General features: G+C 37.4%; 1 protein-coding gene across 2 annotated transcripts in view; it reads right to left on the bottom strand.

Annotated features, from left to right (window-relative positions):
* Positions 1-1,843: 1,843 nt before the first annotated feature.
* The window catches only part of LOC127580781 (cadherin EGF LAG seven-pass G-type receptor 2-like), a 231,820-nt gene continuing 217,115 nt past the window's right edge, over positions 1,844-16,548 (bottom strand). The window contains exons 26-35 of one of the 2 annotated variants that reach the window (XM_052034651.1): positions 16,202-16,314; positions 15,230-15,309; positions 14,312-14,438; positions 13,164-13,286; positions 11,379-11,506; positions 10,525-10,625; positions 9,325-9,498; positions 8,278-8,514; positions 5,893-6,142; positions 1,844-3,403 (exon numbers count right to left, since the gene is read on the bottom strand). In XM_052034651.1, coding sequence (XP_051890611.1) covers positions 3,379-3,403; positions 5,893-6,142; positions 8,278-8,514; positions 9,325-9,498; positions 10,525-10,625; positions 11,379-11,506; positions 13,164-13,286; positions 14,312-14,438; positions 15,230-15,309; positions 16,202-16,314 — 1,358 coding nt within the window. In that variant the 3' untranslated portion in view covers positions 1,844-3,378. The remainder of the gene's footprint in view (positions 3,404-5,892; positions 6,143-8,277; positions 8,515-9,324; positions 9,499-10,524; positions 10,626-11,378; positions 11,507-13,163; positions 13,287-14,311; positions 14,439-15,229; positions 15,310-16,201; positions 16,315-16,548) is intronic. The other variant, XM_052034652.1, reaches the window with a different exon arrangement.

The raw sequence follows: 16,548 nt of genomic DNA, 5'->3' as shown, positions 1-16,548 counted from the left end.
CTCCTTGGAGTCAAGGTCTGCTTGCTAAACCTCTCACTTTATGAAGCTAAATCTGATTTGAAGGTTGTGAATGCTTTAAAAACTGTACAAGCAATGTCTGCCAATCTGCTGTCAAGCAACTTGAATTTTTTTTACATCTCTTAACATTAATAAATATTTTTAAAAACTTAAACACATTTAACAGAAAGCAGAAACATTTAAACTTACTGAATTCAAGAAATGTAAATTACCTGAAACAAACCTCTCTTCCTTGCAGCAATTCCTCTCTTAAATGAGCCACAGGTTTTGCAGATAGTTTTCTAGGATAAATGCTGGGAACTTTAGAAAGTTCATACTCCACCTCAGGCCTCCAGCATTGAAGGAAAATCATGGACAGGTCAATTAAATTTAGAACTTGTACGTTCATGCACAATTACACTGGAGTCACAGAATTAAATGTTGGTTGTTGCATGTGAAACCATTTACTTATGTGGGCCATTTAAAAAAAAACATCTTCAGTATTTGCTGATCAGCCACATCATGATTGGGATAATTGTTACGTTATAATTGGACATAAGAAGCAACAGTTTTCTCTATTTCAGATCACTATAAATGACTGCATATGGACATGAGACAAAAATAATTGCACACCAGATGGACAGTTGTATTTGTGCTTTAGAACTGCCGAGTGGGGGTGGAAATGCATTCCTAGGGCACCCTTCACAGCCTCAATGATGAGGTTCACAGAGACACAAGTATTTTAAGATCAGTAACTTTGGTAGAGAAAATTGCACTCAGCAACAAAAAAAGATTAATTGTGCTAAGAGCAGGATAGTAGGTCATTTGGCCCTGTGAGCCTGTCCTATGACATCACAGCTAATCTAACCCAACTCGCATATTACCATATCCCTTAATATTTTTAATAATCAGGATTTTCTTAATCCTAGATTTAAAGAAGTTCTCAGCTGGTGTTTGCAAAAGATAGCTCTAAATTTCTACCATATTCTGTAGAAGTGTTGTTTCATTTCTTTCCTGAGATTTTTACACTGCCTCCTAATCCTCATCTTCCCCCTTTGGCCAGTCACAATCTGTAAATATGACAACACTAAGTGAGATTAAACTATTTTGAAAACTCCACTGACAAAATGATTAAAGCATATGGGTTTGGAATTTCCTGAGAAATGCAGGCAGCTGTGAACAAACTCTCTGATAGCTGTTCAGGTTTTGTCAATATTTTCTGTTGCTGGACTCTTCATAGAGCCCATGGAAATCACAAAAACTTCCTGTAGTTCCCCAGCCTGCTGAACATGGTTATTTTCCAGAAAACAAAACTTATTCCTTCCAGAAGTTGTCGTATTCCTCATATGCAAATCCCTGCAGACTGCAGTACCTTTAGGATGCAAATCCCATCACATCAGCATAAAGAATATGCCCAACCCTAAGGAATGCCGAAAACAGCTGGCTAAGCCATGGTTGGTTTTCTTTATATGGTGCCAGCTATGAATGTTTTGGGGACTAGCTATATGGATGGGAAGCATTTCCTGACTTTATGCCTTCCACGTACCTATGAGCACAGCTCAGATTCTATTGACCCATTTCACTTCTCACGAGGTTCACATTCCCTTTAAATTGAGCAAAAGTGTTCACATTTAAAATTTCAGGAAGACAACAGCAACCTCATCACTTAAAAGCAACAAATGTTAATAAAGTCGGAATGTGTAACTAATACATCATGCTATGTGTTTTAAAAGAATGATAAAATAACCTTCTTGGAAAATAAACTAAAATGTACAAAATTACAACTTTAATGGATCCAGAAATTATACTAGTCTATTAACAAGCTTCTAATCAATAAAATAAAATATTCTGGGCAAAATAATCTGCCAAAACTTTCAATTTCAGGTTACTACATCCGTTTAACTACATTTATTTAAAAACCTACAATATGTACATTAAAGAATTCACTGTACAATTCACTGTGAGAAAGCATTTCATTTTTGAACTTTTTGGTGAAGACAGTGGAAAAATCATCACCAAATTTTCTTCAGATAAAATAGTGGAAGCTTTGCTTTCAATCAAAACATTCAATCTATACAATATGGACAAACATATTAACAGAAAAAAATGAGCAGCATTCTTTAAATAAAACATCCTGGATTTCCTACTCACTTTTTCTTTAGAACTATGTTAACCAACTTTAAAAAGAAAAACATGTACAGCACACATTTTCTCTCAAGACAAAATGATATCAAAATATCTACAAACAAGTGTCTTGTAAAAAAAAATGTTCAAAGTAGGCATTGGTCTGAGGACCACTCCACTATACCTGGAGCATGAAGGCCATGTGGCTAAAGGCAATTATTTCCCCACATACGGTGAACTTGGTTACAGTTTATCGGCTTGTATCTGTTACAGCAGTCAGTTCAGTTCATGGTTTGAGCTCCTTAAAGGGACCTGCCAAATGCTCAACTAATGGCAATATAGCTCCCAAAGGCAAACTCGAGGGCATGCATTACTTTAGTAAAATATTCAACTGGATAGATTAGAAGTAAGTATCTAAATTTAAAAAATATATCTGGTTCATGGTTTGGATACTTGGAATGTAGAAAAGGTTTGATGTTGCCAAATAAAGCAGGGCAAGCAGCATTTTTATTTTTCGGTACATCAATTTCTAAAAGTAATTATTGTTTCAGTAAGAAAAATACACACTTCCCGATCCCTTATATCTGATTGATAAAACCAAAATGCCAAGTCTTTGTGCAGCTAGATGTTCAAATAATTTCAAAACAATGAAATATTTTGTTTGCATCTGAAAACTTGTAGCCTTAAACAGAAAATAGCCATAGCTATATACTCCAATGGTTGGTATTGTTCCCTTATTGCATGTCTCATTACTGGTACAGGTAAAGGAGTCAAAGCAATTGTGATCAAGCTTGTCTTGGGGAGGCTTCAACATAGACCTTACTATTATAAACAGTAGTTACAACATATTCCCTGAAGCTTCAAGTCTTTCATTCTTTTGCACATTATATGAGAACATGAAATTCTGAAGCTCTTGCTTCTTAGAATTTTAGTTGTCCTGAGTGCTCTTAAGTATGTTCGGGTGCTTTATGAATTTTTAAAATCTGTTCTCCTGGCATCCCATAGCGCTATGTCCATAGCACTATGCATAAGCAGAACAATGTCTAAACATAATTTGGCACTGATAATAACTAGCAGTCACACCTTCCAGGACACACACTCCACATGACAGCAGTTTCTTTTCACATTTAAGTGTTCGGTTACGTGCAGCTCTGTACCTTGGACAAGGTACAACAAGTCCTCTGTGCTGTCTGAAGTAAGCAAAGTGACATCCTTGCAGCTTTAGCAGTTCATCGTGTCCTGTGCTGACATGAGAAGTCATATCGAGGTCTCATCACTGCTACTAAGTGTGAAAAGGACAAAAGAAAAAAACAATGCATGATCATGATTACATGTTGAGAATCATGTGATGGAAATCAATTGTGCATTTCATCATCGGAAGTTTATGGTTGACAGTGAGAAACAGCTTCAAATTAATTATGTAAATGTTTCAATGGAGAAAATTAAAAAACAGAAATCTACAGGTTTGATGAGGAGAGAAAAGGTATAGAAATTAATTTATTTCATAAATAGAGATACATAAATATTAATTTTGATTTATAACAAGTTGATCCGGCTTTGTTAAATTCAAAGGTGAAAACTTTTTTTAAATAAGAAACATTAATCTCCTATCTGCTCCTTCGCTGATGATGCGTTATGCCAAATGTTTCCCTGCTCTTACATATAAACCATGCAAATCCCCAAAACTTTGTCAAGCCTTGCAGCTTATATTGATTATTTCAAATATGATTGTGTTCAGTCCCACAGAATAACACATGCAGATTTCCAGTAGTCAAGAAGCCAGCATGTATCAAACAGCATTGATTTCACTATTCCAACCCAGCTTTCAAATCTCAATTCCATTCCCGACCACATTCTTTCAATTTGATTCTTAACTGTCAAAAAAAATTCTTAACTTGTACTAGGCATTTCCTTAGTTTCCAGTGAAAATAGCTTGAACCATGTAATTGACGATGGAGTAAATACTATAATGATATCTTTACTGTAGGTGACCATTTGGAACAACGATTGTCTGCAGTTTTTTACGCAGCTCTGAACATTGGTACTGCAGTGGGGGAGGTGGGTCAGTTGGAATGCAACAGATGATTGGGACATAGGTTACATTATCCAACTGGTATTAGTAGGTTAAGACATTAGGGGATTCCATGTACAGCCTGCTTTGTTCCTCGTTTACCATGATTTACTCCAACTGAAATTCGCCCACTATGTTATTTGCAAAAGGTTTTCTTGATGTTGGCTTATCCCACAGCATACAAAGCCCATTATTGCTGCCAACAGCATGAAGTGTATAAGAGTGGCAGGGGCTCTGTGGCAAGGAGATGGAAGACCAAGTACGCAGAGCTGCTGTGGCATCGCATACCTCCTTATAGAAGGACTGGTTACCTGGGCAGGACCAAAGGTTTGTGTCCTATTAGTAATCTTCAGAGACTTTTAAGTTTGGTTAAATGTGAGGTGGTAAATTCTGAATTGTCCCCCTTACATTCTGCTGAAAATGCAGAGTCATTCATTTTTAAATCAGGGGTCTCTTTCACGTATCCGTGATAGGGCTTGTTAAACTTTACTTTTAAAGGAAACTTTTAAAGAGGACTTTTAATGGTAGTTATTCCATTAATAAGCTAGAAATGCTATTCCTTTGTATTTTCCCTTTATCTGGTGAAATACTATGATGTTCATCCTTCCTGGCAACTCTATGATAACTCACCCAAATGACTAATTTTAACGTGTGACTGTAACCAGGAATCACTCATGAGCCATTTAAATTGGGAGAATTATGTGTAAGAATATCTCCATATTAAGAAATTCAAATTAATGTAACAACTGGAAGAATAACAACATAATCCTTTGAGACACCCTTTGTTCCATGTTATTTGCAATGCAGAAGTGTGTAACTATAGATGGCACATTAAGAATTATAAGGTGCTGTTCAATATGTTGACCATAAGATGGCAGAACTGATTGTTCATTTTGTAACATATGAAACTGTCCTTCAGTAATCCATCAATAAATCCTAATACCAAAGAACCTGATGAATTTTCTTTCCTGCTTAATGGGTCACTCCCTCCACTCACAATGACGTGAAAATACATGCATGCACATAAACTTTCACACAAATGACCATCAATTGCAGGATATTGCTGAAATGTTTGGATGCATGGGTGTAATTGGGCGGCGTGGGCTTGTTGGGCCGGAAGGGCTTGTTACCGTGCTGTATGAATAATGCTTAAAATATAACTGAACTGACCAAATCATATTATCATTCACTCGCAACATTCCTACTTGCAACCTGTACCTTACAACATGAAACAGTTGAATAACACAAGAAGAAAATTTCAGGTCAAAAGTAAATAACTTCTGAAAATAAGCCATGAACTTATATCACTAAATTAATTGCTTAGGATTGATTAATATCTTAGGCTGAAACTTTTAATTTTCCTATCTTAACAGAGGCTTTTAATGTTTATTTTAAATGGTGTTTTGCTAAAAGAGCACCACATCTCATGGGTAATTTTATGGCCAGTCTCTATTTACAGATTATGTTACAGACATAAGTGTCCTTAGTTTAATAAATATTTCATTTTATTATGTGCTTTTCCACAAGACATATTGAGAGAACACCTGCAATGGACTGAACTGCAGCTAACAATATTTCTTCTGCATTACAACAGACCTCTCATGCTTATGTAAATTTTTTCCACTTTGGTGATCAGGTCAATCATCCTTTTGTGCTGCCTTTGGGTTAGCACACACTGGGTACACAAAAGACATACTCACTCAGAGCCTGATGAATCTTCATCTACTGTGCCTGTTTTAATGCTCATAGGTATGGGCATCACCCCATTCATCTGCTCCCCTGTTGTTTGTCTCAGTTTTGTTATACCCCCTGACCGACTTCCTTCACTTGATCCCACTGAAGATGCACGTGAGGAGACAGTGGCAGGTTTATGATTGGAAAGTTCATTATGTATTCGATTGATGCTATTCTTCTCTGAGAACAGTGGTAACCCCTTATTTTTCAGAATACCTGTAAATTTCAATGGAAGGCAAAAGTAAGTGATTGCAAATATTGACTTATTTTCCAGATATCAGTACAAATACTCAGAAAATACAGTTGACTGAAATAAGCCAGATTAATGATGGAACACTACTTGATTAGGGAAGAGCTAAGCATCACTGCAGTCTTCAGGACTTAAAGTAATTGGTAGATGGATTAGAGGGGAGGGGAGGGGAAAACAAGCTTCCATAACATCTATCTCATCCAAACCAGCATTAAATATGAGCTCGAAGCTCCAGGCTATGACCATTGTGGAATAATATCAGAGGCTCAAGAATTCATGGCTTGTTGCTTTTCTTGCAATTGCTGCTGATTGAGCCGTGTCGGAATTCACTTCTGGCTGCTCAGAAACCTTGCAAAGTTCAAGAATATACACCCATTGGTGTTACAGATGGAGTGTGGAAAGGCTCACTTGGTTTGCAGTGGGAAATTTTATTTTGGAAGCTCCTTATGAAAATTTGTGAGTTGTTTACATCTTGGCTGGCCAATGCCTGCTATCTCCCAGATGAGCAGAAGAAAGGCTACGAATGCTGAACATCCCTGTCTTCTCACTCCTTCTGATGTTCTTCAGGCTTTGCCTCATAATCCTCAGGTTCTGGGGCTCCTAACTACTCTTCCTTTGGCACCAGCTGCTAGATTAAACAGCACGCAGCACATGATAAAATCTCTGCACATGCATAGCACGTAATAAAAGGTGGCCCACATTGATGCAAGCAACAAAATCTCATCACAAGGAGACCAATGGCATTATCCACTACTAGCTTGGTACTTGCACAGCTCTCTTTGTATCTGTGCTCATCTTCAGATGTTAGAGGTGTGATGAGTCAGCAAAATAGATAACCCCTATCGCCCAGGGACTATTTTCCAGGCAATTGTGAAAAAGTCCACTACTGCAGACTTCTTTAGGATGAAGGAAGTCATCACATATGCTTCCCAGAAACAGGAAGGTCTGGGTTATTAAGGGAAGCTATTAAGGGACCAGATACTGTATAGTGAATACTGCCTGTGTCCTTGTGCCTGAGATTTCATCTGCTCTTCACCGAACTCAAAATACATGAAATTATTTCTTTGCAGATACAGCACCCAGGTGATCTCTCTGACACGATAATGTGCAAGCAGATTGGGAGACATGGCAGAAATCTGCTGTGGCCACTTAGAATGATCCTGTGGTGAGGAATTTCTGGAATCTCATGGATAGAGCAATCCATCCAGGAGAAGGAGGCTTCCCACAGAATTTCACAATGACAGCCTTGGGAAACATGAGCTGCATATGCATTGTTCATTAGAGAGGCTTCTGACCCATTCTGTGTGGCCAGGTGTGGCTCTAATGATGCCTCCAAGTGAAGTGGTGCCTGCAATGCCACCACTTGAGGCACCAGTTGAAGAAATGTCTCATTAGAGAAATGCTGGGAAGAACACTCAGTGTTAGTTGTAACAGTTCCATGGACCTTGGAAGGTGTTTGAGCAGCCTGTAGTGAGTTTTGAAGTTGACCAGACAGGTCTCCCAATGTCAGCAGCATTCATTCAAAAAATAAAATAAAGCAACAAACAAGTACAATGTGGGTTGAAGTTTTCTGCTCCATTTACATCAGCAAAGGTAGAATGGGCATTACTTGAATAATACCATTTAGGGAGCACATGAGACCAGAAAACTGTCACATATGCTAACATGAATAGCACATGGAAGCATCTGGTTCAGTTTTCCAATTAACATGATTTCACCAGGAGGCGATCCTTTGTAAAGATCTATACTGTGTCAAGTTGAAATTAGTGTATGTAGAGGCCAATCAACTGGTTTTACACAATGCAATATCTAGACTTGCAAGTTTCAGTGACAATTCTTCAGTCTAATTGCCTTTTGTGCTCTAACAGAACATACACCCCCAATAGAAGATACTGCAATAAATCAGATAGTTCTTCCCTCAAAGCTCAATGGGCAGCTTTCAGTGTAATGACCGAAGAGTATTGTTCCTTTATGCAAACTCTAAAATCTGGGCCAATTTCTCTGAATAATGGCAACACTATGAATTGTACAACTGAATTCTATACAACTCCTTTATGCAAAGGACATAGGCATAGGTGAAGTGACTTTGATTGACAGTTACCTTTCTGAGGCTGTGCATTAGGGTTCGGCAATGACATCAATGCATTTTCTTTGTACAGATTGTCTCCATTCTCCTTTGGCCTTTCATCTACATGGTTGAGCTTCTCTCGGTGAAGCTCGATGTTTGCTATGGTTTCAACTTTCAGGTTCCCTGATCCACCATGGTCTTCACTTTCACTGGCCGTTGTCATAAACTCTCCAGGCCAATAAGGTGTGACATGAGCAGATATGTTTTCCACTAGAAAAATACATTGAAGTTTGTTCAAAAACTGATAAATGACAATGACTGAAACTTCTTTATATGAAAGTAAATACATAATTATCAGTGACCTTGAAAGTGCTAATCACAGGAAGGTTTTCTAAATATTTAAATTTATTGAAGTGTTTTAATGCTGGGACAGTTAAGCTTTCCAACTTAGTTGCTATTTCCATGAACTTTACAATCAATTTTTGGTACTATATGGGCATTGATGTCAATAATATGAAACCCAGTTATGTCATTTTATTTGCAGTATCAAAAGTAGTCTATTGAAAGACTGGTGCACTATTGCATGACTATCATTATCAGGTCATCATTGATATATTAGTGCACTGTTGATACCATTAACATGGCTACGTAATTCATTGATAGGCTGGTGCGTTATTGAAGTTATTACATTTATTGAGAGGATGCAAACATTGTGAATAAAAGGCCTCCACTGTTGACACAACTCCCCTGAAAATGTAACACCCTCATCAGTAAATTGAATGTGTTAAAATAGAACACATCAAACTGCAATTTTTATATATTAAACTGATCTTAATGTGAGAAACCAGGTAAGTTCAGAAGTCAGGTTTCATAAATTCAAATACAATCAATCTTTATATTCTTTATTCTATAGAGTTATCACATTAGTTATAAGAAATACAGAACTAAAAGGATTTTACTTGCTGATATCTGCCTTTGCTTAAATTCACTGGAATGAAGGAGAAACTGGATCCATCGACTACTATTAACTTTCTCACCGCTGCAATGGAAAAAAGGCAATCTGTATGGCTTCATGGTCACCTTTTGGAGTACTGTGATTAGGATGTTTTTCATTATTCTGGGATATAATATTCTCCCAGCCTGGCTCTCCTCGATACTCCTCATCTTCTTCACTGTCAGAGGAATGAGTGGAGGCATATGATCCACTTTGGTCATCTTCCAGAGAAAGGTCACTATCCGAGTCTGAATCGTGTTCTGTTATAAAGGAGTATACAACATACTCATTAACATCCATCCTGCATTAACCAAAGTACCATTTTCAATGGAGGAGTATGCCTCAGAAATCTCAAACGTTATTGTTCTATGTCTCTATCAGTTCGTACAATTTATTAGACACAGATCCAGAGCTGAGACTTAATGTAATATTTCTACCAATATGAAATTCCACTTCACTAATAGCATGCATGAAGTGTATGTTATACACTCATCAATTCTCGGGCATTAAATATTTGCTATTGGAGAATTAAGACAAGTAATACAAGTTCTGAACGTCCTTTTAAGTGATGAAGTAGAAAAACAATGGGATTTTTTTTTCTTTGTTTGAAAAGATCAAAAAATGTAATTCTTCTTTGTAAGGATGTACCCACAACTCTTCAGGTATGTACTGAATCAATGTATAGTATCCTGAATAGTAGAAACTCATTACCTTTCCATTAATTTTCCTTGAAGCAGTTGTTATTCAGAATGTGAAAATTTATTAGCTGCTACTAAAAGTGAAAAGCAAGCTAAGATCCCATTCCAGTTGCTTCTCAGTCAATAAGGACCACTTAAATAATTATTTGCTTGACCAAACAGAAATAAGAAGGGTGCTGATCTTTTCTTCTCTCTCAGATATTACTCCTCATATGCAAAGCAAATAATGGTCAGAATTTACAATCCTATCAACATTTAAGTATCATAGCACAATTCATGAAGCTAAACAATGCAAATAATTTGTAGCAAAACTCTTTCCCTAAAATTACCAGAGATTTTGAAAATATGATTTCATTTCCAATTATATTCCAGTTCAAAACAGACACTTCCTTAAAGAGTGGTATGCTATAATAATTAACAAGCTTGCTATAACAGGATTGTGTGGGTTAATGCTTCGATTCCATTCTCATTGTATTTAACTGTGAAAGAGTTACTAAATTACTAAATACTGACTTGCAGATCTTCTGAGGTAATGCATTTAAACTGTCCAGTGAAGGATGCACAGTATCAAAAATATTGAGTTCTTACCATCTGGGTTTGCCTTAATCTCATGGAATAATGAAGTGGCATGGTCAGTGAGAGCAATGTGAGCTTGACTTGAGCTACTGTTATTCAAGGCAGCTTCTTCCCTGAGGAAAGAGAATGACTTGTCAGGAATAGGGTAGCTAGGCACAACGCTAATAGGTGTATACATTAGGGCCACAATACCACCACAAAAATGGGCAAAGCTGAAGAACTAAACATAGCACCCCACCCAGACATGCCCACCACCCACTTCCCCCACTCCATCAAGCTGTCCCTACAGGCATGGTATGCTTATACAACAAATTTTACTTTTACGTCTGCTTGGGAATCAGGAGTACGAGAGCAGTAGTTTGTTTCAAGAAAGCAACATGGGCTCAGCTGCTGTTATATCTTAATTTGTGAATGAATATCACCCCCTCCAAGAAAATACAGTGAATATGTAAATCTGACCAAAACAAAAACAATGCACTAATCTTGCCTTTATATTACAGTCCAACACCATATCTCGGTGATGCTTTGTTTGCAATCTGTCCTCACAAAGGAACTACATCTGAGGCAAAGAAATTCGAGACAAGATTTTCAATTGAACGGATGCTATTCATTATGTCTACCAGGAATTTAGATCAGAGACACTACGGACTGCAGACACTGGGACCTGGAGCAAAAAATTAAACTGTTGGAAGAACTCAGCAGGTCGAGCAGCATCTGTGGAGACAAAGCAATGGTTGATGTTTTGGGTCACGACCCTGGATCAGGGAATTTAGATGATTGGCATTTTTGAAATGGAAGCAGGACAGTGCTTTAAATCATGACAGTAACATTACAGTAGTCAGAATGCAACCTCCCTACTATATTACCTGAGAACAAATGCAATGTAGCTGTTGTGGCTTTTTCCTGACCTTGAAGCACTGCTCACTGACCCAGTTGAATCACCAAAGGCTGAACGATATGCACGCCCATCAATGTATGTGTTATTACACAATGACTGTTTGAAAGCAAAGTCAAGAGACAATTAGCCATAAAAAATCATTTTTTAAATCTTTTTTTTAAATAAAAAACATTTTAGTCTTTTTCATTTCCTGGCCGTTCTTAATTTCCCATTAGAAACACATGGTGAGCCACATTCTTGAACCACTGTAGTCCATGTGACTTGGCAGTGACTAAAGCTGCAGCCACAGTGTGCCAATGGTGGAACATGTACACTTTTAAGGTGACAAATGGGGTGCTGCCTGACTTTGACATAGATACTGCTGAGCTTCTCGAGTGTTGTTGATGCTGCAGTTACCCAGGCAAGAGGAAGGCATTCCATCACATTCCTGGTTTATGCCTTATGTGGGGTATGGAAAGTATTAGGGAGTCAGGAAGCAAGTCATTCAAATACTCAGCCACTGACCTGCTCTTGTGGCCACAGTACTTATATGACTGGTCCAGTTAAGTTTCTGGTAAAAGGTGATACCCTCACCCCACCCATCTCCCATGGTACTGAATGTGAAAATTTTCAATGGTAATGTAAGTGAATATCAAGGAGAGACTCACTCTCTTTGAAGATGATCAGTGCCTGACATATGTGGCACAAATATTACCCCAATTTTCAGCTTGTGCTTGAGTACTGTTCAGACCTTCATGCATGCCTGCTTATTATTTGAGAAGTTGCAAATGGAATTAGAATTGAACCCTGTGCAATCATTAGTGAGCATCCCTACTTCTGATCTTGTTGGGAAGAGAAGATTATTAATAAAGCAAAAGGTGGCTAGATCTCAGACACTGTCCTGAGAACTTCTGCAGGGATGCCTTGGGCTGGAATTACTAACCTCTAACAACCACAACTATCTTCCTTTACATTAGGTATGAACAGGCAGTGGAGAGTTTTCCCCAGTTTCATTTGACACCAGTTCTTATCTTTTACTAAGTTGATGTCACCCACTGCCAAAGCCCATCCAAAATATAGCCTTTTATGTATATACTCAGCATCTCAAAAGAGTCTTAAGTTGATAATTTTGAGGAAATACGAGGAGGTCTTATGTATTATTTTCCAATATATCACTTTTTTGATGCTAAGTGGCAATGGAAGAAAAATCATGTAAATGTAAATTTTAACAGAAATCTCAAAAAGCAAAATAAAAGTGTTAGATACTTCATACAGGTGACTCCTGCATTCCTCGAAAATGGTCCATATCGCGACTTTCTGCAACGCTGCGTGATCAGCATCAAGAAACACGAGTTAAAAAAAAATAATGTGTGTTTGTTTATTTACTTTTTTCCTCACATAAACTCCATGAGAATGAATTTTAGTCCATATCTCAAATTTTTGGGCAGTGATTTGTGAATTCTGTAAGGGTGAATTTTCGTTACCTGAACAGATGTAACACAGGGGTTGTCTGTATTGTATTTAAAGAATGATTATACAAATTCTTCAGACTTCACTTCTAGAATCTGGATTTACTAGAATCCATCAAGTTTGTAACACATCTTCCATTATTTAAATACATTCAACTTCTGCTATAAGAATGCAATTCTGGGAACAACGTTGTTTGCAAGGGAAAGTAAAATTATTATTTGACGTTAATTTCATCGGATTGACACTTCACCCAGCATTAGAAGTACATACATAAAGGGCAAATCAAAAAGAGAGTGCTACTAACTGATGCCAGTGTTGATTTCGTTGTGACCACAGTTTCATCTGAGTTCTTCTTACTGAAGACATACTTAAAGGCTTTTCTTACTTCCTTGTTGAGGATACAGCGGAAGATGAAGATGAATGGACCCTACGAGCAAGAAAGATATTAGTACAAAGTAGCAGCATGGTTACCAGCTGATAAAAATGAGTTCAGTCTCTTCTATCAGATCACTGCCTTAAAGGTTTCCTCAAAGTAAAAATATTTACAGTCCCAATCTGTCTCCCAAAAAGAGTAATCCCATCAGTCCCATTTCATCAATTATGTTATAATTATTTAAATGTCTTGATATCACATTCTTTATTGTAGATTACAGCATTATTTTACTAATGATGCCAGGTCAGTAGTTGCCTGTTCCTCTCTCCCTCTTTCTTAAATACTGCTACCCTCCAAATCTTTGGGAAACATTCCATAATTAACTGAATTTTGGAAGGATAACCAGAGAATCTACTATCAACTTGGTCATCTATTTCAATGTAGATCATCAGGTCCTTGGCATTTATCAGTTTTCAGGTTCACTACGTTTTTTGGTAATTTTTTTTTACCAACACTGCTTTTTCTTAAAAATTTCCTCATTTGCACTCTCCGCAGATGCTACCTGACCTGCAGAGTGTTTCTAGGATTTTCTGTTTTTATTTTATGATTTTAAAAATGTTTTAAGTGATTATCCTAGAAAATACATCAAATCAAAAAAGAGAAGTGCATCACTGGGAAACTGTGTAAAAGAAAACATTTAAAAACAATTCCCTGGTATTTTTGCCTGTGTGGAAATTCTGAGGAGCTAATCTGTCTGGTTCAATGGTGTCCTTTATTACTAGAATTACAAGAAGATCTGTGTCAGCCCTGAGTGAGATGGTAACTGACACCCAATTCAGAAATGAAGATTGGCCAAGTGATATCTTAATCCCTAGTTCACTTGAATCCAGCTCTCTCCACACTCACTCTTACCATGCTAACTTGCCAATAGATATGATTTGTTAAAAATAATGATAAAACAGCTAGGGGAAGTTAAAAGCCAAAATAGAGAAGGAAACAGGAAGAAACTAAACCAGGAAGTGGATTTCAAAGCTGATCACTACAGACTTGGATCATAGGTGAATGAGGGAGAACTTTACCTGGAGACAATTAAACCCAGCGAAGAGGTAGTGGAAAATAATGGTGTCACTGTTCACAGAAAGCAAGGCCAAGAGCCATGTGCAGCTGACAAGCAGAAGCACCACAAATGCTGTACGCAATCCAGATCTATCAAAACATTCAACAAAACTGAGTTACAACTACTCTGTTGACAAGAAAGTCCAAATTCACATCTGCCTTATAATGTTATTATAGCAAATGCAATACTCACTTTAACATATATAATAGAGTGCCAGCTGTATACTTACACCCTGGTAAAGCACAGGCTGACTTTTTAAGTGGGCTGGGGGGGAGGAGGGTGGATGGTGCCAATAGGGTTCCTATCTTCATAGCAACTTTGGTCAGGACATTTCAGGTCAGGGGACTCAGGATTTTGTGTACTGAGTAAAGTACCCTACAAAGAACAAGGCTCAGATGATGTGAAATTCAGTTTTGGCAGAGGCACAAAATGGCCAACTGTGGATTGGGTTTTCAATAGATCCCCTATTCAATATTTCTTTTCATTGATGAAAATGTAAAGGAAAACCTTATGCTTCCATTCAATTTGAGTCACAGCAATGCCAAATTTCACCTCCAGAGCTTATTAGGTCAGTGCTGCCAAATGAAGTAGCACCAAATGGTCCAACATTATTAAATAATTCAACGTCATTCAGGATTATTTCTTCTTCTGGAAAAAAATGCCGATTTTTGACATTTGTATGGATTAACAATTTAGAAATAAAGAAATATAGCCTGGTGTAGTATTATCAGCCACTTCCTTTCCATGTGCCAATTTAGTACATGTTCCTTGTTTGAATAATTACTTTTATTTTAATTATTTTTTATTATGTGTTTCTATTTTGATTACTGCTTAAAATAGAACTGCATCTTTGTCAAATATTTTATCCAAGAATACCTACACTGTCCCCTTCTTCTCAAAACCTTGGTGTCTCGGTCTGCAGGAAGCCTTGGCAGACAGAATATACAGGAAAACATTCATCTGCAAGACAGAAAATATAATATTTACAATGCACAAGCAACAGTTGAGCTACTGCACATTACTCTTTGCCATTTCCTAACTTCTTTCAGATGCATATCTAAAACAGCTTAATTATTAAGTCTTAAATGAAGACAGGATTTAATGAAGGAATACTATTCTTCATTGTACATATTTGCATTAAAGGTTCAGTTGCAGCGATGACCCTGTTCATCAGTTTAATATGATCCTGCGCAGACTACTTGGGATCAACTACTTTATCACTGTACAGTGTTCCACCACATAACGTGACAATCTTGGTTATCAAACTGTCACAATGGAACAGACAAACTGAAAAATGTGAACAAATACACCAGAATATGAAATCTGAAATGAAGATTTGCCTAACTGGGAACAGAGTTTTGCAGCAAGTACTTGGGCAAGGAGTACTGGAGCTTTGTGGGTCTTGTACAGCATAGAAGTTTCCTAAAACAAAATTGGCTGTGCTTGGACTTACATGATAAAGGGAGCCAGTAGGATTTAAATGTGGAAGCAATTGTGTATATGTTCTACCTACATGCTGTAATATTCTATGATGCTACAAATTCTAATAAGGAGGAATTTTAAAAGGTCTGAAGAGTGATCAAGAGCATGCAATTACATGGAGCAAATCAAGACTGCAGACCAATGGGGGAGTGGCCTATTTCCTGTTTCTGCCTTAACATTACATGTTGTAGACCATTATGATAATTGCTACTAACTTTACTTCAGCTGCAAAAACTATTTCAAAATCCCACAGAAAATGTTTCAAAATCTATTGAAATGATCCTCAATGGCATAAAGTTGACAGTGCCATTTAGCATGGTGGTTCTTGTAGAGTAGTTTTGGTTACACAAGAACAAATTTTCAAACTTACAGAGACTGCTGCAGATATGGGGCCTGCAAAACTCCATATCAAAGTGTCATAGATGGAGAGCCAGCAGAAATCAGGATTACCATAACCCTCGGGATCAAGGCCAACAGCCAAGCCTGCAAGAAGAGATGGAATCCAAAGAAGTGATGTTTAGAATACAGCAGGTAAAAACAGACAAGTTTATTGTTTACAGATTGGTGGTGAGGCAAGTGAGGAGCAATGTGTGAGGGACCTCATTTTTACCATGTTCCTGTCCTGTCCCAAGAATTTCCAATACTAGAGGCAGGCACTCCTTTTATCCTGTATCTCTTCTTGTGCGATGCTAGCTTTTGAACCAGGAATTGCTATTA

Source organism: Pristis pectinata, chromosome 20, assembly GCF_009764475.1.
Source record: "Pristis pectinata isolate sPriPec2 chromosome 20, sPriPec2.1.pri, whole genome shotgun sequence".
Taxonomy (NCBI): Eukaryota; Metazoa; Chordata; class Chondrichthyes; order Rhinopristiformes; family Pristidae; genus Pristis; species Pristis pectinata.
This window is presented reverse-complemented; position numbering and strand designations above follow the sequence as displayed.